Here is a 26,314-nt window from a genome sequence, read left to right as displayed (position 1 = left end):
CTTGGGACCTTAAGCTGCTATGAAATGGCTCCAAGTGACGTTCCTGACTTGTTCAAGTCAATGATTCTTTTTTTCAGATTTGTGCTGAGTTCCTTTGACTTTCCCATTGTCGCGTTTGTAACCGAGTCTAATGACTGCATCACATGAGCCCTATGTAAATGGTCTCAGAGAAGTTAACAGGTGTCGTCAATCATAATCACTCACATGAAGTTAAGAGGCCATGCCATGAAGCTAATTTGATTTGATTGTAACTTTTCTACATCACCAAAATTGATAATGTATGTTGCTGTATGTAAACTTTTGACCCAGCAGATCTGGTCACATTTTCAGTAGACCCATAATAAATTCATAAAAGAACCAAACTTCATGAATGTTTTTTGGACAAACAAGTATGTGCTCCAAACACTATCACAAAAAATAAAGAGTTGTAGAAATTATACACACACACACACACACAAGGTAAAGTGGATTTAATTTTTCATTCCTAATCATTGTCGTGACCTGGCTGTTAAAGTGAAGGAGTTTTTGGATTTCAAGCTGTGAGTGCACCACAGTGCTAGTGACAGTGTGTGTGCGTGTGGGCACGGTGGCTGAAAATGAGGACAGTTTAGTTCAGGGGTCACCAACCTTTTTGAAACCAAGGGCTACTTCTTGGGTACTGATTAATGCGAAGGGCTACCAGTTAGATACACACTTAAATAAATTGCCAGAAGTAGCCAATTTGCTCAATTTACCTTTAACTCTGTTATTATTAATAATTAATGATATTTATCTTTGTGGAAACACTGATCATCTTAATGATTTCTCACAATAAATATATATAGAAACAGATAAATATCAATATGCAACACTTTATTTTTATATTTTCTCTAAGTGCACATTTTTCAAATTGAACATTTTCAAATGATCACTTCTAAGACAGTCTTGTGAAATCACAATATCCCATTTTAACTAGCTAGCCACTAACATTTTTTAACAAATCATGAATTACTTTGCACCATGTTTGTACAGATAATAACTCATGTAAAATACAAAAGTAAACTCTTTTAAATTTTTAAATCATGTCACACTTTGAACTGGACACCAAATCTGTTATCTGTTTCTTTGTCAGTTAGTGGGAAGCCTGGCATTGCATGCTGTTAACTAGTGTGTTGTACTCTGGTGTGTAACTTGACACTGCAACTCTGAGTGAGTCTTGCAGATGTGCATCAGTGAGGCGTGTTCTGTGTTTGTTCTTGATGAAGTTCATGTCAGAAAAGGCTGATTCACAAAGATAAGATTTTTCCTCATTGTTTGCGGAACCTTCTTAATCTTTTGGACATATTTTCACAGCAATCTGGCCTTAGGCTTAATTATGATAAATGTAAAATGTTAAGGATCGGAAATCTAAAGGGAACGTCCTTTCGAATGGAATGCAAAGTGTTTTGTTTATAAATTATATGCAATCTGTTGTGTTCCCTAATTTTTTTCTGTGTACATGAATGAAGGTGTGTGTTGCTGAGTCCGACTTGGACATTATCTGGACTGGGCCTGGTTTAAAAAACCCTCTAAAAAAATTCAATTTCATTGACAACCTGGTCTGTTGAAGATAAGGCCCTTTAAAAAAAATAAAAAATAAAATAAGATAAATAAATAAAAAACATTTTCTTGGATAAAAAAGAAAGTAAAACAATATAAAAATAATTACATAAAAAAATAGTAATTAATGAAAATTTTAGTGGACCAGCAGCCTACACAATCATGTGTGCTTCAGGGACTGTGTCCCTTGCAGATGTGTTGTCTATGTTGTGGGAACCAGAATATTGGTAGCAGAAAGAAATAACCCCTTTTGTGTTGGGTTGATGCACTGATTGAAAGTGTATCTTGTGTTTTCTATGTAGATTTAATTTAAAAAAAAAAAAAAAAAAAAAAAAAAAAAATATTTTTTTTAATTTTTTTTTTTTTTTTTTTTTTTTTTTTTTTTTTTTAGAACAGGCCCGCGGGCTACTCATCTGGTCCTTACGGGCGACCTGGTGCCCGCGGGCACCGCGTTGGTGACCCCTGGTTTAGTTGTTGTTTTGACTTTATTAAAATTGAAAGTTGATCCATCACCTCCTTGTTTTGTTTGTTTATGTATAGGGCTTTACATTGTGTTCAAACATTTACTAAAATATGGACCTTTGTCGAGGCTGGAACCTACTCATATTTACATTGTTTCTGATGGAGAAATTAGCTTCAACATTTGAACTTTTCTATTTTCAAGAACCGATTAAGTTTGTAAATCAAGGTTTCACTGTATACCATAGGTGAACCATTTATTTAATAACACGGGAGAGCTGCAGCCCCGTCTGAACTCACCTCTCTGTATCACAGAGGTAACAGCGACTCAGAGAAGACACCAGCAGTCGACCCTCCTGGTAGCCGAGCTGAACCACTTTAGAGTCAACTGTAGTGACGGTTTGAACAGGAAAAATCACAAAACCTGAACCCTGCACAAAAAAATGAAAACATATTTACACATGCAGTCAAATCAGTAACATTAAATGTATTGGCAGGAAAACAAAAAGGTATTTTGTTGGATACCTTTCCCAGTTTTGAGGATCCTGCACGGAGATAAGACACTTTGCCCGCCGAATCACCCGCAAAAACTTTGAGTGTGTTTGTGTCCCAGCAGAGTGCGGTGACCGCCTGGCCCCTGTGCTCCCAGGACACGCTCACTCTCTCTGGGCGACCACGGCGCTCCAGCTGGAGCTCCCACACCACCACCAGACCCTGACTGGACCGCGCAGAACCATCAGTGTGAGTCATGACAAAGAAATTACCAAAGTGTACAATGCTTTTTGTGTATCGTACAACTATCACCTGGTTGCAACAGCAACAAAGTCTTCATCATGGGGACAGCACGACACCTGAGTGATCGATCCTTCCTGAAAGGCAGGTAAATAAGCCTGTAATAATATGAAAAGCATTACTGTACCTCTGTCACGTTACCTTGTGAGTAAGTATAAGTCTTTGTTTCCAGCCTTCCTTCTGAATGAGGTGCAGTCCTCCGGCTGATGTTCCTAATGCCAACCACTTCCTTGACACAGCCAAGCATGTGCACTGAACCGTAACAGCATTGATTGATTGAGACTTTTATTAGTAGATTGCACAGTACAGTACATGTTCTGTACAATTGACCACTAAATGGTAACACCCGGATAAGTTTTACAACTTGTTTAAGTCGGGGTCCACGTTAATCAATGCATGGTAAAAGACACATATAGCAAAATGAGTTGGATATCTTAGATGGATGAGTTTGTACGCAAGTGTTGTCCAAGTGGAGATGACTAAAACCGTGAGATTTGATTACAAGAGCGACTCAAGACATGTAAGGGTGACAAGATCTACCTTTAGCCTGCCAGAGTCTAAGCGGAGAGTGGAGAGAAGCGGGTCGAGGCAGTCAAACTCTGCCAGGACGTGACTGTGGACTTCTGGCACAACTGCTACCGGAGCCATCTTCCCTGCTGACCGTCCACAACTGGAAGACAAGAGAGACCTTAGTTGTCACGTTTAAGCTTGGTCACATATGTTGCAGCATCACATGACTCTCAGCATGCTTCTTACTCCCTAAAATTGGCCAAACGTGACTCTGGTTTTCTGAGGGCCTCGTGTGTGAAACAACAAAATTGTGAGAGTGAAACTACAGACCTAAACATGACATTTCTATGTACGTATTACCTACAAATTAATACATTTATTCAAACATCTGCAGATCCATCCATCCATTTTCTACAGCTTGTCCCTTTTGGGGTCACTTGGGGGGTGGGTCCTGGAGCCTATCCCAGCTGCACTCGGGCGGAAGGCAGATTACACCCTGGACAAATCGTAACTGCATACACATTGTTATTAGCAGCTGAGGCTGTAGGCAACCTCCTGATATAACTTTTGGATTAGGCCAATAATACTGTTTATCTACCATGCACTTTAATGTTGGCCGCGCTACTGTGTTACTTGTCATGTTGTTTACAGTCCATCAGCTGTATTAATGCAGTTTAATCCCGACCACTAAAACAACAATGGTTCTGTAGTCTTTGACCACACAATGTGGTCAAAGAGCGCCAATATTTCCTTTCCATTTTTGCACTCTAAATCATTATTAAAAGTTTAAAATTGAAGTTACTACCTGCTTCCACTTTTGCACTTTAGATGAATAAACAGCCAGCTATAATGCAATATTGTATGGAAAAAAACAATTTTGTTACCAAAGTGGTAACTAAAAGAAATAGTTCAACTACAGTGGTTCTCCACCATTTTCTGTCATGCTTGTCCTTTTTTTCACCCCCCCACGAAATAACCTTGAGAATATTTATTTATCCTCACAACCAGCAATGTGCGTATAATCACCTGAGTTGTCTTTAATATATTAAAGGCCTACTGAAATGATTTTTTTTTATTTAAACGGGGATAACAGATCCATTCTATGTGTCATACTTGATCATTTCGCGATATTGCCATATTTTTGCTGAAAGGATTTAGTAGAGAACAACGACGATAAAAGTTCTCAACTTTTGGTCGCTGATAAAAAAAGCCTTGCCTCTACCGGAAGTAGCGTGACGTCACAAGCTGGAGTGCTGCTCACATTTCCCTATTGTTTACACCAGCAGTGAGAGAGATTCGGACCGAGAAAGCGACGATTACCCCATTAATTTGAGCGAGGATGAAAGATTTGTGGATGAGGAACGTGAGAGTGAAGGACTATAGTGCAGTGTAGGACGTATATTTTTTCGCTTTGACCATAACTTAGGTACAAGGGTTCAGGGGACGGCGTGGCGAAGTTGGTAGAGTGGCCGTGCCAGCAATCGGAGGGTTGCTGGTTACTGAGGTTCAATCCCCACCTTCTACCATCCTAGTCACGTCCGTTGTGTCCTTGGGCAAGACACTTCACCCTTGCTCCTGATGGCTGCTGGTTAGCGCCTTGCATGGCAGCTCCCGCCATCAGTGTGTGAATGTGTGTGTGAATGGGTGAATGTGGAAATACTGTCAAAGCGCTTTGAGTACCTTGAAGGTAGAAAAGCGCTATACAAGTATAACCCATTTATCATTTATCAATTGGATTCCAAACGTTCTCCTTTTTCTATTGTGGATCACTTATTTGTGTTTTAAACCACCTCGGATACTATATCCTCTTGAAAATGAGAGTTGAGAACGCGAAATGGACATTCACAGTGACTTTTATCTCCACGACAATACATCGGCGAAACATTTTAGCTACGGAGCTAACGTGATAGCACAGATGGCGACACGACCAAGTCTTGAAAAAGTTTGCAGAGGTGTCAGAGACCTGCAGAAAGGAGGCAAATAGCAGACCTTCCGCTCCAGCCAGACATCTCATCCAATTCGCGAGGGCTGGGGATGGTGCCAAACACCCCCACCAGAGAGCTACAGCGAGACTCCTCTCACCAGGAAATGAGTGGAGCATGAGGGTCGACCTGGGGAAGCAGCTCCAGTTCCCCAGGGAGATCGTCGAAACATCACTACGCCCATACCTGGTCTTCTGGTCAGAGGCTTGCAGGACGGTTCTTCTGGTCTAGCTCACTGTCCCATGGGAGGGGGGGTTGGAGGCTGCTTATGAGCGGAAGCGAGCCAAGTACTCTGACCTGGCAGCAGAGTGCAGGGAGGCTGGCTGGAAAGCCGTCATCTGCCCTGTGGAAGTGGGGTGTAGGGGCTTTGTGGGTTCCTCAACTGCCCGCCTACTCCGAGACATTGGATGCACAGGAGCGGGGCATCGGAAAGCCATGAAAGAGCTGGCCGAGGAGGCGGACAAAGGCAGCTTCTGGCTGTGGCTAAGGAGGAAGCATAAGAGTTGGGGGGCAAACACCTAGGACATCAGCAGGGGGTGGCAGGGAGACATCCCTGCCATCGCTCCGCCACCATGAGACGTTCTGGGGTTAAAGGAGCGAAACGTTGATGAATGGTGGTCCCCAGCTGATGACCCGTTTATGCCCACAGAGGTGTTCGGTGAGGTGTCGCAGCACACCTGTCAAAAGGCACTGGAGGAGGTGCGTCAGGCAGCAATGCACAGCAGGAATTCCATCACCTGTATCTTGATATAATGATTGTAACAAATCAAAATTCATAAAATCCCGACAACATGGAGTGCCCAGTACTTTAAATACGCAGACAAAGTTTCTGCCCGTGCACCAACCAGTGTGTGGATGCTATTGCATACATGGTGAAAGTGCAATTTCACATTTGATGTGCATTTAATATAAAAAACAGAATTAGGATTATGTCAAGTAGAAAAATATTTGTTTATTTCAACAATTTTCCCTAAAATATGCGTTGAAGTTCTAAAGTGTGTTATATCCGATTACTCGAATAATCAAACAAACTAATCGATAGATTACTCAATTACTAAAACAATCGATTGCTGCAGCCCTAAACAAAACTGCTCAGTGTGATTCACAAAGCAAGAGAAAAATGATTCACTGGAATGTGTATTTTTATAGGCTTAACAGAGTTAGCATTTTTTCATTAAAAAAAGATTTGTTTGGTTTTGAATAGAGAGGCTCGATAATATCTGACTGCCCCCCCCCCAACCTCCTCATGCTCTCTCAGGGAGAGCATGTCCCAAATTCCAAGCTGCTGTTTTGAGGCATGTTAAAAAAAATAATGCACTTTGTGACTTCAATAATAAATATGGCAGTGCCATGTTGGCATTTTTTTACATAACTTGAGTTGATTTATTCTGGAAAACATTGTTACATTGTTTAATGCATCCAGCGGGGCATCACAACAAAATTAGGCACAATAATGTGTTAATTCCACGACTGTATATATCGGTATCGGTTGATATTGGAATTGGTAATTAAGAGTTGGACAATATCGGAATATCGGATATCGGCAAAAAAGCCATTATCGGACATCTCTAGTTTTGAACATTGTGGATGGATAGCATAAAAAAACAGCAGTCTTTCTTCAAGTCCTACCATACAGCAAACCCAAGAGCTATGTGTTGAAATAACAAAATAAAACAGCAAAACATATTGAAGATAAACAATAACCGTTCCTGGGTATTTAGATTGTTTCAATATAGGAACACAAACATTGTCAAACTGATTATCCCTAATTTGTGGTTTAAAGACATGCACCTGGGGATAGGTTGATTGGAAACACTAAATTGGCCCTGGTGTGTGAATGTTGTCTGTTTTATCTGTGATGATGATATGGCAACTTGTCCAGGGTGTACCCCGCCTTCCACCCAAATGCAGCTGAGATAGGCTCCAACACCACCCAAAAAAGGGACAAGCGGTAGAAAATGGATGGATGGTATCAACTTGGGCATTAAGCTACACTAAACTGTGTTGAATAATGGTCAAACACGAATAAAGCCTTAATAAATGTACAACAAAAAGTAATACATACAGTATTCAGGTTTAAAAAACACACTTTAATGTATTAGTAATAGGCCTTCCTGGGGATAAATACAATCAAAACAAAACATTTTGTGACGAAATAGTATGTCACCTTACATCGATTAGCCAGTATCAGGAAGCACCGAACATCCAATCTGTTGTATGCTAGCAGCAAGTGACATCACAATATTAAACTGTACCGTTACTTCGACCCCTAATAATAATAATATTAATAGCGGTAATGTGACAAAACACGCATGAAGAACTCACTGACCGAATGCAATTTGTTAATAGGGCTGCTGGACGAAAAGTAACTTCTCACCAAAGGGGCGCGTCTGTCACGGGACTAGTCTGCTGACCGATAAACATCAGCGTTCAAACATCTTAACACTTTCAATTCATTGACCTCGTCTGCACCGAACTTGTGTATGTACTGAGTTATTTTTTAATCACCAATAGCTGCTTTCGTGATAAGACGTTAGCAAGTATGCTAGCGCTTTTCGTTCAAACTGAAGGAATGACGTTTTTTTTAAATGATTTCACATACCTCACTAATGAGCCGTCTTGTCTTTCTAGTTCAAGCTTTTCAGAGAAAATGACTTACCGTGGAAGCGGCAGCTGAGCAGGTCGGCTTCTCTCAGCTGGTGAACACTTCCTGACTGAGCAGCGAAATGTTTCGCTCTAACATGGAGGGACGCCAAAGCCGGCCCATTAAAGATGACGTTGATCAAGTACCGCAATCCCCCCTAAAATGAGTGCAAGAATTCAAACCGGTCACGCAGCAACTTGAGACATCAAACGTTTAACCTCTTTAATCCAGAGAATCATGTGTGTATACAGTGCAGACAGAACCAAAGAGCGACCGGTGAGCTGTGCCTCACACTTCCACAAAGACCAACACACTCCAGTGCCACATGTTTTTAGAATATTGCTAGATCCACTAAGTCTGGAATACTTCCAATAATTGTCCCATGCTCCTTTAGGAGCTTCCTGTTTGTCCGAGTTCTCTGCACAGATGGCAGTCCTCTGCTTGTCATCCTGAGTCAGTCATGATTTTAGTGAGACATTTGGTCATTTTATACCTAATGAAATTGTGACCAATCTCTCATATGTGGAAAGAACACAAAAAAGTAATGAACACAAGTTTTTTGTGACTAAAACGTCATATGTCTCTGTCTCTCTCTCCCTCTCTCAAACAATGTCTTCACATGAGCCTCTATGAACCCATCTTGGCTGTGATCTGCGGTCTCAGCGCGGGCGAAGGCCTCCATAGGACACATTATCCCCTTTCTTCACGGTCCTCTCCTCGATAAACCAGCGAGCCTCAGGTTTTTCTCATCATGCGACGCGTTTGCCAGATGTGGAACTTGCTGTATGCCGCCTGCAACATCTGCTCTAAGTGTGCCGTGAGCTGCAGGGTGGTTGGAGATACAAGAGGTCTGTCTTATGTCATTACATTTTAGCAATCTTAGCTGTTAATGTTAAACCTAAACAATCATTCCTATGAAGTGGTAAACAGTAATACACTCATGACATTTCAAATACCAAGTTTGCCTGAAAGACACAGTACAGACCAAAAGTTTGCACACACCATCTCCTCATTCAATGCGTTTTCTTTATTTTCATGACTATTTACATTGTAAATCGTCACTGAAAGCATCAAAACAATGAATGAACACATGTGGAGTTATGTACTTAACAAAAAAAGGTGAAATAACTGAAAACATTTTTTTTCTAGTTTCTTCAAAATAGCCACCCTTTGCTCGGATTACTGCTTTGCACATTCTTGGCATTCTCTCGATGAGTTTCAAGCACACCTGTGAAGTGAAAACCATTTCTGGTGACTACCTCTTGAAGCTCATCGAGAGAATGCTCAGAGTGTGCAAAGCATTAATCAGAGCAAAGGGTGGCTATTTTCAAGAAACTAGAATATAAAACATGTTTTCAGTTAATTCACCTTTTTTTGTTAAGTACATAACGCCACATGTTTTTTTTATTCATAGTTGTGATGCCGTCAGTGACAATCTACAATGTAAATAGTCATGAAAAGATAACACATTGAATGAGAAGGTGTGTCCAGACTTTTGGCCTGTACTGTAAGTATTCATGATATGGTAGTAAGATAATCCTTCGGCCTGCTTTTACTTATTGGGGCTTACGCATTGGTGCTTATATAGTGAACACTTCTACCCAGTAGTCCATAAAGGCCTATATCTTTACGCTCCATCAGATAAAAATGTTATGTTTTAGAATGGCACAGCCAGAGCACATTACTAAATCAAATTGAAAAATATGTGGGGTGACGTGGAAAGGAGATCTCACACATTTAGAGGAATTTTGAAAGGACAAGTGGTCAAAAAACAATAGGCAGAATAATTGAAGTAACGGCACTTCTAGATTGCAACCAGCAGAGGCGCTGTTGATTCAGTCTCAACTAAAGAAATAATTACAACTTGACATGCCATCCATCCATCCATTTTCTACCGCTTATTCCCTTCGGGGTCACTTGACATGCTCATGTCCATTTATGAATTCTAGAGGTTTATAGAGGTTCAAGACATTTGATTCTTTAAATCTATTTAACATTTTGAATGTTAAATCAAGGACCTCCAAAGATGCATCTGAACTCTGTTTGGGAGAAACTTAAATGTTTTTACTAAGCAACAACGGATGTAACAAACCCAATCGGATAGGAGGTTTCCAAATGATAGCCAATGAGAAGAAAGTGTTTGTATTTTTAAATGGTGCTTACTAATGGAGAAATTAATTTAAGGCATACGATAACAGGCTGGACTACAGATTAAGATGAGATAATGATGGATTTTATACACTAAGCAGATTCAGTTTAAATCATTACAGTAGATACTTACGTTTTTATTCAAGTATTGACGCTGAATCTTGTCTTGAAAAGGACAAAGTTTTGTGGTCTGAAATCGCTCAAGGTTAGACTTCATTTTAGTCAACTGTACAAAAAAAAAAGACATGATGGTTTAATACACAATTTTCAACACAAAAGTGTAATCTGTTGGTGGTGTTCTATATAAATATCATTACTAATTATAGACTGTCTAACTGATAAGTAAGTTAGTAAACAATAAGTCACCTTATCCTCCAGAAATGGGGAGTTTACGGGGAAACAGGACCAAAAATGTCTTAACAACTCTCCTGCAGCCGAGTAAAGATGCTTTAACTCCCCTTGGACATCAGACGGTACCATCTCTGGGAACAACATACATGGAAAAGGTAAAGAACTGAAGTAATATGGGAGTTATCAGATATACTTCAGTGGGTTTTTAGAGACGTACGATTAATGGTTTGATGCGCTCCCGTCTGCATTAGGACGCCACCAGGAGAAAGCGCTGCAATGGCCGTAGTTGCTGCTGCACTGGTCAACACCTGCATAGTGCAATTGAGCAATGAAAACTATACATACAGAGACTAAAAATGTAATATGACAAAACACTGTTTTTAAGACTCTCATCCACTACAGCTAAAAAAGCAAGGTGCAACCAAACCAAATTTACTAATCCATTCTCCTTGATCCAACCTGAGTGAGGTTGGGTGTGTAGTTTGTCATCTCATGTCGGACGTGGTTGACAGAGTTGATGATGTCTTGGCTCGTTGTGTACTTTTGGGACTGAAGAGGCACAGGACCATGAGCATACCTTGTATACAATCAATAAAACAATATTAAGAAGTTAAATATGGTTGAACAACACAAGTTGCCATTATTGAAAATATGTTAACACAGTACCTGTCTGACTTTTTTAGGTTTAATGCAACCGTTTTTGGTCCGTCTTCCCTTTGCAAATCTTCATACTCTATGGCTTCTTGTAATTTCACCTGAAAGATTGACATTGAACATGAGCTGTAGCTCTACCTCTACAGCTCCAACAACAGAACCATTTTTACCTTCTTGATGGGTGGCTGAAAGAGGTCAGAGTCCCGTGAGTTTCCATCAGTGCTGCTTGTCTCACTACCTTGGTCAGTCTCTCTAGAAAAACAACTTAACAACTTAAGGATATTGATCAAAAAGATTACAACTTGTTATATTATTTCAATTTTTGTACCCTTTACGTGAGCCTGCCGCCAGCACCATGGCGCTGTGATGGTTAAAGCGCTTAATGATGGCGTAGTTGCTGCTCTCTTTCACGGATCTGTTACAATTAGAAGTGGAGGGCAGCGATGTGCTCAAACCATAACCCTGCAACAAACAAAATAGCAAATAATTAAAAAAACTTCCAAACCAAAATTTTTTTGGTGTGGGGAATTCTCCTACAGTTGAAGAAACCTTTGGAATGCAAACCACCTTCTTGCAGGACTTAATGCAATATGTCAACATGTCGCATGAAACCTCAACACATCTCACAACTTGTTTGAGGAGCACCAAAGTATTAGTAATCGAGTAATCTGTCGATTAGTTTGTTCGATTAATTGAGGTATCAAATAAAACACACTTTATAGCCTCAACGGGTATTTAAATAGTTAAAATAAAGATAGTTTTGACGTACTGCAACCTTCATTAATTGTGTTAATTAAATCTTTTTTTTTTTTTTAAACTCTCCCTTCTTCCCGGCTACACACCCCCGCTCATCTGCACTCGATCGCACCATACATATTTAAAGTTCCTGGCACTTCATGCGGCTCAGATTTGCAATCTGTATTAGTTACACTTATTAAAAAATGAATCGAAGCAGCAGAAATAAATCCAAAAATGTTTTCTTATCAAATAAATGATTAATTATTGCAGCCCTAGCCATAAATTTTCAAACAGGAGAAAGGATTGTGAAGTAGAAAATACTGTAAAACAGTAATTCTCAACTGGTGGGTTACGCGTCATTGCCTGATAGAAGTGTGGCATTTGCAAATGAATCAAGTGTTTTGATCGGCTTTTAAGGGACTGATGAGATTCCATTTGCAGTTGCAAGTTATTTGTTTGCAAATCGGTATTACTTGCGCATCTCAATAAATGTGAATATTGCGCAGAAGTTTTTTGAGTTTAATTAGTCAGAAACCAATTAAAGGCACAAGGAGTTTTTGCTGTTCATTTTTTGATTATATAAGACTGAATATTTTGACAAGAGATTATTTGAGAGGCCGATTTTTGGGCGTTTTATTAGCCGTTGGTTTCCCGCTTGTCGTGAGGGATGATGGTGGGTCCCGCAGCCAAACTATTTGAGAAGCACTGCTATGTGAAATAAAAAGAACGTACATGCTCTCTCTAGTCGACTTTTCTTCACACATGTCCAACAATTAAGAGTGTGTGTGCCAAATTACCTTCACATTTCACCATTTCATCGAATTCATACAGTGCATCCGAAAAGTATTCACAGTGATTTACTTTTTCCACATTTTGTTATGTTACAGCAGGACTATTCAACTACATAATGAAGAGGGCAGCAGTTTAGGAGTCCAAGGGCTCAGGGGCCAGACATCGAAATGTGGATGTTTCGTCAGAAAGTTCCTCCTCGGGTTAAATTAATTTGAGACTGTGTTTACTTAGTTACAAAGTAAACACATCGGCTTTCACACGGCACTGTCAATATATTCATTATTTTGCCCACGCTACTCTTTTCCAGCATGTGCAGCCAGTTAAAGGCCTACTGAAAGCCACTACTACCGACCACGCAGTCTGATAGTTTATATATCAATGATGAAATCTTAACATTGCAACACATGCCAATACGGCCGGGTTAACTTATAAAGTGCAATTTTAAATTTCCTGCTAAACTTCCGGTTGAAAACGTCTATGTATGATGACGTATGCGCGTGACGTCAATCGTTGAAACGGAAGTATTCGGCCCCATTGAATCCAATACAAAAACTTCTGTTTTCATCTCAAAATTCCACAGTATTCTGGACATCTGTGTTGGTGAATCTTTTGCAATTTGTTTAATGAACAATGAAGACTGCAAAGAAGAAAGTTGTAGGTGGGATCAGTGTATTAGCGGCGGACTACAGCAACACAACCAGGAGGACTTTGAGATGGATAGCAGACGCGCTAGCCGTCGACCTCACCTTGACTTCCTCCGTCTCCGGGCCGCCGACCGCATCTATGATCGGGTGAAGTCTTTCGTCGCTCCGCCGATCGCTGGAACGCAGGTGAGCACGGGTGTTGATGAGCAGATGAGGGCTGGCTGGCGTAGGTGGAGCGCTAATGTTTTTGGCATAGCTCTGTGAGGTCCCGTTGCTAAGTTAGCTTCAATGGCGTCGTTAGCAACAGCATTGTTAAGCTTCGCCAGCCTGGAAAGCATTAACCGTGTATTTACATGTCCATGGTTTAATAGTATTGTTGATTTTCTGTCTATCCTTCCAGTCGGGGGTTTATTTATTTTGTTTCTATCTGCATTTAAGCACGATGCTATCACGTTAGCTCCGTAGCTAAAGAGCTTCACCGATGTATTGTCGTGGAGATAAAAGTCACTGTGAATGTCCATTTCGCGTTCTCGACTCTCATTTTCAAGAGGATATAGTATCCGAGGTGGTTTAAAATACAAATCCGTGATCCACAATAGAAAAAGGAGAGAGTGTAGAATCCAATGAACCCTTGTACCTAAGTTACGGTCAGAGCGAAAAAAGATACGTCCTGCACTGCACGCTAGTCCTTCACTTTCACGTTCCTCAACCACAAATCTTTCATCCTCGCTCAAATTAATGGGGTAATCGTCGCTTTCTTGGTCCGAATCTCTCTCGCTGCATTGAAAACAATGGGGAAATGTGAGCAGCCCTTCCTCCGGTGACGTCACGCTACTTCCGGTAGGGGCAAGGCTTTTTTTTTATCAGAGACCAAAAGTTGCGAACTTTATCGTCGTTGTTTTATACTAAATCCTTTCAGCAAAAATATGGCAATATCGCGAAATGATCAAGTATGACACATAGAATGGATCTGCTATCCCCGTTTAAATTAAAAAATGCCATTTCAGTAGGCCTTTAACAATATGAAGAAACAGGAGCTTTAGTTTTTGTTGAGGATTGATGTTCATTCTTTTGAATTATTTTCCTTCATTAGTTTTATTTATTTACACTTGTCCCATCATTTCAGATTTGTAAGACTGAAAATATAAAAATTAAATAAACATAACGTATAACGTCCATTGTATATTTTACATAAATTATGTCCATTGTGCATTTTACATAAATAAAATAATAGGTTTAGTGTTAATATATTCACACGATAAACTACAAATGTTTACACATTTAGAGATTACACAACATTCACAAACCAAACATTGTATGTGACTTATCACTATTAGCGTTGTGGCCCTCTACTGGCCAATTTTAGCACTGCATGTATTAAACAAGGTTTGATCGTTCTCTCAGACAAATAAGACGACCACAAATACAAAAGACATCACAAAGTCAGCAATTTCAATACAAAAACTAAATATGTTTATGCACAAGTTATATCTACTTACAGAAGGTTCGTGTTGAAACTTACATGATGGTATTTCTACCATTGTTGCTTCTTGTCTGGATCAGTTTGTCCGTCGCTTAAAAGGTCCGACAGGAAACAATGACTCGAGCAATTGCTTGGGGCAAAACATTCATACTTTGTTGTCCTGTTCGTTGTTAAAAGTCTATTTTTTTGTTGATTTTTTTCCCTAGGTTGAATGAGTAGTCTTCTTCTACTCACCCCACTGCTGATTCATTGTAACACATACGCTTCGCTGTAAGGCCCTGCGGGGTGGCGGTAGTTCTCCATACATGATCAAACCGAGTTCTAATGGTTTCATCAAAACTATTAAGTGATGGTCGGCGGGGCAAATGAAATGCTTTGGAGAGCCGGATGTGGCCCGCCAATTGAATAGGCCTGTGTTACAGTCTTATTACAAATTGGAATACCTTAATTTTTGTCCTCACAATTTTACAGAGAATCCATCCATCCATTTTCTACCGCTTGTCCCTTTTGGAGTCACGGGGTGTGCTGTAGCCTATCTCAGCTGCATTCGGGCGGAAGGCGGGGTACACCCTGGACAAGTCGCCACCTCATCGCAGGGCCAACACAGATAGACAGACAACATTCACACTCACATTCAAACACTAGGGCCACAATATACCCCAAAATGGCATTGTAAAAAGTTTTTTTTTTTTAATTTGCAAGTTTATTAAAAAATCTAAATCCCACGCACATTAAGTATTCACAGCCTTTTCTCAATATTTACCTATGATGCACCTTTGGCAGCAATTACAGCCTCAAGTCTTTTTAAATACGATGCCACAAGCTTGGCACACTCATCTTTGTGCAGTTTCGCCCACTCCTCTTTGCAGCACCCCTTAAGCTCCATCAGTTTGGATGGGAAGTGTTGGTTTTCATTCAGGATGTCTCTGTACATTGTTGCATTCATCCTAGTCTAGTCAGGGAGGTGACAAAGAACCTGATGGTCACTCTGTCAGAGCTACAGTATTCTTCTGTGAAGAGAGGAGAACCTACATAAGGACAACCATCTCTGCAGCAATCCACCAATCAGGCCTGTGTGGCATACTGGCCAGGCGGAAGCCATTTCTTTGTAAACGGTTTACCAAAATACACTTGAAAGATTCAGACCATTCTGCTGTCAGGTGAGACATAGATTGAATGAACTCTTTGGCGTGAATGCAAGGCACTGCTCATCACCAGGCCAATACCATCCCTAAAGCATGGTGGTGGCAGCATCATGTTGTGGGGAACTGGGAGACTAGTCCGGATAGAGGGAAAGATGAATGCAGCAATGTACAGAAACATCCCGGATGGAAACCAACTCTTCCCCTCCAACCGAATGGAGTTTGAGAGGTGCTGCAAAGAGGAAAGAGCAGCTTCCCAAAGATAGTGTGCCAAATTATTCAAAAAGACTTGAGGCCGTAATTTCTGCCAAAGGTGCATCAGCAAAGTATTGAGCTAAGGCTGTGAATACTTATGTACATGTGATTTTTTTTTTTTTAAATAAATTTGCAAAAAAAACCAAAAAACTTGACATTGTCATGATTGGGTATTGTCTGTAGAATTTTGAGGACAACATTTTTTTTACTCCATTTTTGATCAAAGCTGCCTGTAACATAACGTGTGGAAGAAGTGAAGTGCTGTGAATACTTGCCAGATGCACTGTATGTTAACTTTTTTTTTCTACTTTAGACAGTTAAAATGTTACATTTTCACAACAAGCACTGCCCGTGCAATTGATGAAAATGTTATGATGGCAAAAGTTGAAGAGCAATAAACATTTTAAAAACAAAAGTTGAGTGGATCCAGTATTCGGGAACAGCTTGAATAGGACCTTAAATGTTTCACTGTAATTTCTGAGAAACCCTTACCTCATCCAACGATTTATCTTCTAATGACTGTAGGTCAACCAGGGGGTTCTTAACTCCTTGCACCACCATTGACTTTAACCCTGCACAAGAAAAAGTATTGTATTAAGTATCAACACATTCTCAGAGCAAGATTGTGAGTCAAATGTGCCATTTTGCAAAATACACAATTAAAGGTGCTGTTTGCAACTTCCTCACAGTAAAATTTTTCAAAGCAAAAATAACATCACTGGCTAACTTATGTTACCATTGGTGGTTTAACAGAACATATTTGTTTCATAATTGTCTATATTTTTCCCCAATTACAAAGTTTATGTAATAAACATTTTTACCGGCCCAAATAGAATTATTGGTGTTTACGGTGGTTACTCACCCGGATTTCGCCAACACATACGGGCAGGGAGCACGTGCACACATACAAAAGCAGTCCAAGAAAAACAACGTACAATTTGCAGTTATGTTGTTATGATAGAATATACATTTATTGACGGCTAACGGTAGCTTTCCAAATTGCTATTGTGTTATGTACGTACATAATTATGTCATTACGTACGAGAGCGGGATATACTGTGTAAAATACAGTGGAAAGTGGCATCTGTGTAAATGTAGCAAACAGCCCCTTTCAGAGTTTTTCACAAGACGGCAATCTACATGTGTTTGTGGCGGTGGGTTTATGTGTGTGTGTGTGTTTATTTTATTTCTATGAATATACCACTTCCCATAAAATATAAGTTGTGCTTTGCAAATGGCCCCAGGTCTCTATTGACAACACCAATCCCACTTCCTTTGTCATTTTTCCATTGCCAGAGCAGGTGCATAAGAGCTGTGTTATGTGGAGTTACAATGCATTTCATCACTTGTTAGGTGGCAATATCTAAATTTAATCGGGGGGATGATTAATCAATGCATTTATGGTACTTTACTCTCAGTGAATGAAAAACATCCTAAAAATGTATACCCTTTTCGTCCTGCTTGGCACACTCCGTGAAAATGTCCTGCGTCCCAGTGTTGATGCGATCTCGGTGGAAGTACTGCGACTGGAAGAAGCGGGTCCAGAACTCCTTCTCTGTCAAGTTATGAGGCACGTTCTCGCAATACTTCTGTTTCACTGTAACAACAAGGTTAGTTAATAAAACAGATTGTGATAAAAGGTAAACCTTCACAGAAAGTGTGCAGCCACATTTACCAGCAGGATAGGTTCTGAAGATGGATTCAATGATGTCAGCTGTGAGATTATATCTCAAGCCGTTGCAGCCGTCTGTCTGAGGCCTGATGTCTGCCTGTGAGCGCAATGTGATTAAAATGTAAATCAAATAAAGTAATGTAAGGACTTATTAAATCACTCACCAAAAATGCTCCAGAAATGCCAACTTCCTGTTTACTGTTGCATACTGCAGGGTCTGTGTTGTTTAGGCCTCCTAATCGGTTAGCCCAGAATTCCTCAGCACTGATCACTTGGCTTACCACTAAATCTTTATACAACTGAAAAAGCACTGGATCTTCTTGAAGCATCCTACAGGTGAAAAATAAACAATAATTTATTTCAGTGATAACGGTTTTATTTTTTTTTTTTTAGGATTTTGTAATTTTTTTAAGGACTTATCCTAAAAAACAATGAAAGACATTGCAGCAGCAACATGAGTTCACCGATTACAGAAACAACTATTTAATAGTTTAAATGGAAAAACAGAGACACTGAAAAATTAAAAGTCCTGTCACTTAAATAAGACAGACATTAAAGGGGAATCTGAAAAGTGATGCTAAAAAAAAAGAATACAAAAAATATCCACCCAAAAATATTATATTTTTTTAACGTCCATGTTTAATTTTGCAATGGAACAGTGCAAATACTTTTGCTGTCAAAACATATTTTTCAACTATGCCCAAATGTATTTTCAATGCCAAAAACCTAATGGCAGTGTTTTTGCACCCATAAAAGACAAATATCAGAATCATGCTTTAGCAAAAACACATTAGCTTGAAACAATGGAGCCACAAGAGTTCCCTTCAACCTTACATTAGGCACTATTGAACTGAAGCTGCACTAATGCTGCGCTGCATATTTTAGGAGGTCGGACAAAGTCCATTTTAAACTCCTGAATCAAGATCTAACCACAACATGTTGCATTTATTTTTAATGAGTTAACGATAGGGATGGGTACATTTCACAATTGAATCAATACAATATAAATTACCAGTACTTTTGTGTGTGTTCAAATATTTTAAATGTTAAAAAAAACAAAAACTTTCTTTTTTATTTAACATTTAACGCTTAGTTATGCTGTCCAGTTATCTTGTTTTCTTACACTTCTGTGTCTCATTTGCCAGTACTGTACTATACTGTACTGTATAGTAGACTGCTGTTAGATGGCAGTAGTTTATGGACTATGGTGTGTTTTCCTTAGCCAAGAAGTAGTCTTTGTTCAAATCGACCCACTTAAAATTGCTAATGCTAATCGGTAGCATGTCTGTGGAAAATTCAATGTAAATTAGCATCTGGCAAGCGCATTTTGAAAAGTTTGACACTTATTATACTTTGCCTTCCTCTACCTTCTTCTTTGTCGGCATGGCAAATGGTAACATTTACATAAGGGAGTCCGTCTAAGTCCACTCTGAGTGCTTGTTTACCGGCCAAGTGCTTAAGCCGGTTTGGAGTCTGCAACCGGACGCGATGTCACGCGCAACAGAGGTACCGAAATATGACAATGTTTGAGTGTACGTGAATTGGTAATCGGTAGTACCGACAGTACCTATAAAAGTACTGAATTCACCCCGAGTAACAAGTAGGAACTCCAATTTTTTAGTGTTCAAATGTCCTTTTTGGTAAAGACTTTGCAATTTTCTGAAACACATTATCAGTCAAAGAGAACTGAGTCATTAACACAGTGATTAATTTACCCACTTTTGACTTTGAATTTGTTTAGACAAACAAAAAAATTTAAAACACAACCAAGCAATTCATAGATTATCACAAATGGAATTGAAAATGAGTAGGAAGAAGGATAAGCTTTTCCAACACTACACTCACTCATTATCCCCCCCATTGATTCACTCACCCATCCTCCCATTCATTCTCTAGGCCAGGGGTGTCCAAACTTTTTCCACTGAGGGCCGCACACGGCAAAATTAAAGCAGGTGGGGGCCATTTTGATATTTTTCATTTTCAAACCATAACAAAATATATAGATTTTTTTTTTTAACAATTAGGGCTCCTGGGGCCCGTAAAGGGTCTCAGTCATTAAAATGTTAAAAACAAGTCTAATTATTATTGCCTATTATTATATATGCCTTTTCTGTCAAAGACAACTTTGTTTTTTATAGTAAAACTAAAATATGCAGTATTTCCCCCACTGCCCAAAACATTCAGAAAGCAATGTTTGATGTGAAGTAATTGGAGCCCTGAAAAGATCAATAATGCATGATACCATTGATTTTATTTTCATTATTATTTTTGATTAATCACAGTGAAAAGATAAATAAAATCCCACTAAATATCTTTGGGATCCAAAAGGTACCCCACTCATAAAGTGATACATTTTTATGATTATTTGTTTCAACATTTATGTTACGAGATCAACTTCAGATACAGTATATCTGTCGATTTTACACTATTATGTTTGTTTGTTTTGCTCTTTTGTTAAAGAAAACTTGGATGTTTTTATATGGCAACCACACAATATATGCAATATTTTTCCACATAAAACATTTTAATGTGATATATTTGAAGTAATTTGAGCCTTGAAGATGTCAATAATTCATTATTATTGATTTTTTGTCTTTATTTTTTTTTTTGAGCAATGGCAAAAAAAGGAAAATAAAGACAGACAAAATAAAAAAAACAGCCTGCGTGGCAGCTTTGTGTCAACATTGCAACGTTTTCTAGTTAGATTTCACCTCATTCCACTTTTTTAATGTTTTTTTGATTTTTGCAATGGCATTTCCAGAATGTGTGGCGGGCCGCTAAACAATTAGCTGTGGGCCGCAAATGGCCCCCAGGCCGCACTTTGGACACCCCTGCTCTAGGCAATTTAAACCACATTTAATCTCTCAAACAGTTCCAAGATAAGAAAAAAAGAAATACAATAACACTAATACTCTCATCTTTTCCACTGTGTTTCTATACATTTCAATCGTAGTCTTTTTATAACTTTTCTTAAGTAATTTTCATATGCTTTCCTAAGTTATTCCACAATTTCGCCTCACAGACAGAGTTGCACCTATTTTTAAAAGTAGTACACAGGATTGTTTTAAGTTATGTTCCATCCTTAATGCACACATTCCCTCTTTTTCCAAAAACAAGTTACCGTATTTTCCGCACTATAAGGCGCACCTTCAATGAATGGCATATTTTAAAACTTTGTTCATATACTGCAGGGGTCACCAACCTTTTTGAAACCAAGAGCTACTTCTTGGGTAGTGATTAATGCGAAGAGCTACCAGTTTATTACACACTTAAATAAATTGCCAGAAATAGCCAATTTGCTCAATTTACCTTTAACTCTGTGTTATTATTAATAATTAAAGTTATTTACTCTTAATTGAACGGTTTAAAAGAGGAGAAAACACGAAAAAAATGACAATTACATTTTGAAACATAGTTTATCTTCAATTTCGACTCTTTAAAATTCAAAATTCAACCGAAAAAAAAGAAGAGAAAAACTAGCTAATTTGAATCTTTTTGAAAAAATTCAAAAAAGAATTTATGGAACATCATTAGTAATTTTTCCTGATTAAGATTAATTTTAGAATTTTGATGACATGTTTTAAATAGGTTAAAATCCAATCTACACTTTGTTAGAATATATAACAAATTGGACCAAGCTATATTTCTAACAAAGACAAATCATTATTTCTTCTAGATTTTCCAGAACAATTTTAAAAGAAATTCAAAAGACTTTGAAATAAGATTTAAATGTGATTCTACAGATTTTGTAGATTTGCCAGAATAATTTTTTTGAATTTTAATCATAATAAGTTTGAAGAAATATTTCACAAATATTCTTCGTCGAAAAAACAGAAGCTAAAATGAAGAGTTAAATTAAAATGTATTTATTATTCTTTACAATAAAAAAAATAAATTTACTTGAACATTGATTTAAATTGTCAGGAAAGAAGAGGAAGGAATTTAAAAGGTAAAAAGGTATATGTGTTTAAAAATCCTAAAATCATTTTTAGGGTTGTATTTTTTCTCTAAAATTGTCTTTCTGAAAGTTATAAGAAGCAAAGTAAAAAAAATTAATGAATTTATTTAAACAAGTGAAGACCAAGTCTTTAAAATATTTTCTTGGATTTTCAAATTCTATTTGAGTTTTTCTCTCTTAGAATTAAAAATGTCGGGCAAAGCGAGACCAGCTTGCTAGTACATAAATAAAATTTAAAAAATAGAGGCAGCTCACTGGTAAGTGCTGCTATTTGAGCTATTTTTAGAACAGGCCAGCGGGCTACTCATCTGGTCCTTACGGGCTACCTGGTGCCCGCGGGCACCGCGTTGGTGACCCCTGATATACTGTATAAGGCGCACCGCACTGTATAAGGCGCACCGCATTATAAGGCGCATAGAATAGACGCTACAGTAGAGGCTGGGGTTACGTTATGCATCCATTAGATGGAGCTGCGCTGAAGGGAATGTCAACAAAAGAGTCAGATAGGTCAGTCAAATGTATTAATAGATTACAAACCAGCGTTCTGACAACTCTGTTCACTCCCAAAATGAATAAACAGCTGTTTTATTATTTTCCCCGAGGTAAAGTCAGTGACGTGGTGTTTTGTTTATCTTTTAACAACAGCAAGGTATAACATGTAGTGCAACATTTATATCACATAGTGGAGGGGAACTTTTCCCTGATTCAATAAACACGTAAAAAACAGTGATACTGTTACGGTAAATCAAACGTTAGTGCAATCACAATATAGTAACACTCGAAATAGTGCAGAGCAATAACAATATATCAATAACTCAACGTTGCTCAAACGTTAATGTCACACAACACAACACACAAAATAAACATGTAAAGCTCACTTTATGAAGTTATTCCTCATCCACGAATCCCTCGAATTCTTCTTCTTCAGTGTCCGAATTAAACAGTTGGGCGAATACGGCATCCGACATGCGTCTCGTCAAAGTCGTCATTAATCGAGTCAGTGTCGCTGCTGTTGTCTAGCAGTTCAGTGACAATGTTAAATTATCTCGCTGCTGCTCTATTCCCGTGTTCTACTGCGTGACTGATCGTCTTAAGTTTAAACTCTGCGTCGTAAGCGTGTCTCTTAATAGGAGCCATTTTGGGGTCTTTACATAAACAAACAAATGGAAATGAAACGGCACGCCTCGCACAGTCATATATCCCAGCATGCACTGTGCGCTTCTTCTTCTTCTAAGGGGGCGGCTGCTTACCATAGAAGAACTTCTTCTTCTACGGGGGAAAATGAAGACGGGGGAAAATGAAGTCGGCGGCTGCTTACCGTAGTTGCGATTGATTGAAACTTTTACCTGTTGGAGGCTCAATATTGGTCCATATATAAGGCGCACCGTATTATAAGGCGCACTGTCAGCTTTCGACAACATTTTAGGTTTTTAGGTGCGCCTTATAGGGCGGAAAATACGGTAATTAAGTTACCAGGTAGTAATTTATTTTATAAACCATTTGTGCAGTCTTAAATTGTACAAGATCCAGAAATGTAAAATTCTTGAATTTAAAACACAGCTAATGTAAACCCACTTTATGAACAATCCTTATTGCTCTCTTTTGTAATGTGCACATTGTCCGTAGCGTGCATTTGTAAGCGTTCCCCCACATCTCAACACAATACATTAAATATGGCAATACCAGTAAACTTACAGTTTACATATATGTTATATTTTATATTGCTACTACGGTGCACTTTTAGTCTATTTTATACCTGCATTATCCTTTCCATCCTTTGTAACTGTGCTACTGTGTGAAACAATTTCCCTTGTGGATCATTAAAGTTTGCCTAAGTCTAAGTCTAAACAGTACAGGTAACAATGCCTTCTCATTCTGAACATGTTTGACGTGCCCCAAAGCCCAAACTGTTCTTGCGAGTTTAGAGCATGTGTAGCTTACTGAGTTTTCAAGCAAATATTGTGGTCAAAATTGTGACACAACTAAAAATTAGGCTATTTTAATAGTACAAAGCAACCTTACCGGTTTTTCTCCTCGAGTTCCTTGTTAGCTTTTTTCTTAAATTTGGGTAGAAGCTGCTGCAGCAGTTCCTTTGCAGCCTCCCGGTCTTTCCGTGCGGTGCTATCGTTTGAAAAGTGGAATGTGGTACTCTCGCCCGAGTGAAGGACCAACTGGAGCTGAACTTTGGCTTTGCCATCTGGGCTGATCTTTTGACCTGCAACAGAGAACAAGCGGCACTAAATTGAAGATACGTCGTCTTTGTATTGTCATGTTGACAGGGAAAATGTCACTTACAGCGGATATCTGCATACAGGTGGCTGACAGTGAAGCGGTCCTTGCCCTCTGGACCCCAGGCTATGCGTTCAGCCATCAGATAAAGTGTGCCATCCTGTTTCTTCTGGCGAACCTTTTTTAGCACCAGGAGCACCTCCTCTGACAGTGACGCCATGGCTCGGACGTGTAACTGAGAAAGCAAAGAAAATCAAATCAAAAAATAACCTGTGCATGAGTGAGAGGCTCCATAAACTTTTCAAAACATACACACCGATAGTCCTCTGCGCAGTATGACCAATGCGTTACTAATGTGTGGACGTTACATTGTTTCAAATATCTTTCTTCTACTAAAGACATTAATTCCTCCCCTTTTCTTGTTTAACGTTCTATTTAAGAAAACCGCATTGACGGTATTGTGTTGCTGAATTTTGCAATTATTAATCATATCAACTCAGCTAGCCAGCGTTACGTTAGCTAGCGGGTACAGTGAAGAAGAGAAAAAAGCTTGTAGCAGGCAGAACAAACTTACTTTACCTTTAAAAAAGGACGCAGCGAATGAGTATTTACTTTTCGTCAACACAGTACCTGCAAATTAACACATCCCCGGCACTTAATCTAAATAAAGGACCCATTTGACACAAACTACAGACTACTCTGATAATGAAGAAACAGATTTCAGCGCCGACATAGCAGGCTGATAGTGTGTTACACTCAAAAAGTCCGACGTGATATCACAGTGGGACACGAGTTCCGCCCGGAAAGAGCCGCTGTCACGCCAAATGTCTTCCCTCTACAAAAACCTTCCCTCCCCCATTTACTTCCGTGGTCATGTTTCCTCTTACGTCATTGACAGCGATCGATAGTACTTCGGCTTTGACTGCCCGTCGCTGGAAGGATACTTCATCTTTGACAGCTGCTGGAATCTGAAGAAATCGATTATTGTTATTTTTTTGTACAGGCGCGAAACAGGACAGTCGCGTGCAGGTTAAGGACCCCCGGCAACTTTGTGATTTGATTGGACGCAGCCCCAAAAGTAAATGGGGGAGGGAAGGTTTTTGTAGAGGGAAGAAATTTGGCGTGACACCGCCCGTACAATTGCATGGATTCAAAATGACGTCACGTCCGGCTCATTGGAATACGCGTGGTGGTCAAGCCCATAGACATCTTATAAGTAGACGCAGCGTCGACCGCTACTGCCTACTGGCGCTGACGAGACGCGGGGCCGCCATCTTGGAGTGGTGATCAATTCATTTGGCAGGAGCAATGAACTGCAATGTCAGCGCATTTAATTAATATTACCTCACTCAATACCACTGATTTTCACGTGGTTTTTTTTGTCATACGTGTAGCTATGATAAAGGACACATGTTTTGGCGTGTTTTATTATTCATAGTTTGCTTAACGGTAATAGAATATTCTTACATGCTTATAAGTGACCAGACGTCCGAGATCAAAACTGGGAATATAATCCCAGAGAAGGGGGAAAAAAACGGTCAGCTATTTTTAAGTTCAAGAAACAATATGATTAGGTTATATATACATGCGTATATCCTACATAAACAATGTAGAATGTACATGTGACCCACCCATAATGTGTCACATTTTTGTGTTGATTTATTTATTTTATTTTATGGTTTGAATTCGTTTTTGGAGCTGTCATTCCACATTTATTACTATTCACATTGGTCAGTAGGGGGCAGTAGGGCGTTTCTTCCCAATTGAATGCGATCACCTGCAGACCGGAAGCTTCTCGTCATTCTGATGAGAGCGACCAGTCTGTAAACATCTGAAACGTTCTGTGTGATTTTTCCTCCTGTATAACAGGACATTATTATCTGACTGCTTGTCCTGGCTACCTGGGACCTGCAACATACATTAGATATCTATATATCTTAGGGACCTATACACTGTATCTCTGTTGCTGCAGCAGCAGAGAGTTTATTCTGTCTTGACACTTTGTATTGATATTTTGTATTACATTCTTCCCTTAAATGATCATGTTTACAGTGATTGTTTTATATGTATTTTTTATGTATGTCGCTTTGGATAAAAGCGTCTACCAAATACTTAAACATAAACTTATATAAACACACCTGAAAGTCTTTATATCAGCTAAAACCACCAATCTGTTTCACTGGATTCAGAATAAAACCAAATTCTGTCTACCCAACAATGTTAGTATTTGAATATTGTTACTTGAAGGCTTATTCCTGGTTACAATTATACTATTAAGAAAGT

General features: G+C 39.0%; 2 protein-coding genes across 5 annotated transcripts in view; both read right to left on the bottom strand.

Annotated features, from left to right (window-relative positions):
* Positions 1–8,116, bottom strand: part of hps5 (HPS5 biogenesis of lysosomal organelles complex 2 subunit 2) — a 47,528-nt gene extending 39,412 nt beyond the window's left edge. Inside the window, exons 1-6 of one of the 4 annotated variants that reach the window (XM_062035940.1) lie at positions 7,981–8,116; positions 3,370–3,499; positions 2,971–3,081; positions 2,842–2,906; positions 2,563–2,755; positions 2,338–2,468 (exon numbers count right to left, since the gene is read on the bottom strand). In XM_062035940.1, the coding sequence (XP_061891924.1) occupies positions 2,338–2,468; positions 2,563–2,755; positions 2,842–2,906; positions 2,971–3,081; positions 3,370–3,477 (608 nt within the window). In that variant the 5' untranslated portion in view covers positions 3,478–3,499; positions 7,981–8,116. The other 3 variants (XM_062035941.1, XM_062035939.1, XM_062035942.1) reach the window with 3 other exon arrangements.
* A 57-nt stretch (positions 8,117–8,173) lies between these two features.
* On the bottom strand, positions 8,174–24,812 carry gtf2h1 (general transcription factor IIH, polypeptide 1). Its single transcript, XM_062035943.1, has 15 exons — positions 24,611–24,812; positions 24,098–24,266; positions 23,825–24,017; positions 18,009–18,174; positions 17,848–17,941; positions 17,620–17,769; positions 16,665–16,744; positions 11,447–11,580; positions 11,289–11,370; positions 11,131–11,219; positions 10,924–11,041; positions 10,682–10,772; positions 10,480–10,595; positions 10,247–10,339; positions 8,174–8,787 (listed from the first exon to the last, which is right to left on the bottom strand). Exons 2-15 carry the CDS (start codon positions 24,249–24,251, stop codon positions 8,701–8,703), a joined length of 1,647 nt encoding a protein of 548 aa, XP_061891927.1. The 5' UTR covers positions 24,252–24,266; positions 24,611–24,812; the 3' UTR covers positions 8,174–8,700.
* Between the last annotated feature and the right edge of the window lie 1,502 nt (positions 24,813–26,314).

Source organism: Entelurus aequoreus, linkage group LG24, assembly GCF_033978785.1.
Source record: "Entelurus aequoreus isolate RoL-2023_Sb linkage group LG24, RoL_Eaeq_v1.1, whole genome shotgun sequence".
NCBI classification, from domain to species: domain Eukaryota; kingdom Metazoa; phylum Chordata; class Actinopteri; order Syngnathiformes; family Syngnathidae; genus Entelurus; species Entelurus aequoreus.
The sequence above is the reverse complement of the archived record's forward strand: the minus strand, read 5'-3'. Positions and strand labels throughout refer to the sequence as shown.

Bases quoted from the DNA above. Each gene is read 5' to 3' on its own strand.
- gtf2h1 (XM_062035943.1), bottom strand. From the start codon at position 24,251: ATGGCGTCACTGTCAGAGGAGGTGCTCCTGGTGCTAAAAAAGGTTCGC. The intron at 11,042-11,130 runs GTACTGTGTTAA...ATTGTATACAAG, and splicing joins AACCTAAAAAAGTCAGACAG to GTATGCTCATGGTCCTGTGC. The intron at 8,788-10,246 runs GTAAGTATCTAC...ACCACCCTGCAG, and splicing joins GTCAATACTTGAATAAAAAC to CTCACGGCACACTTAGAGCA.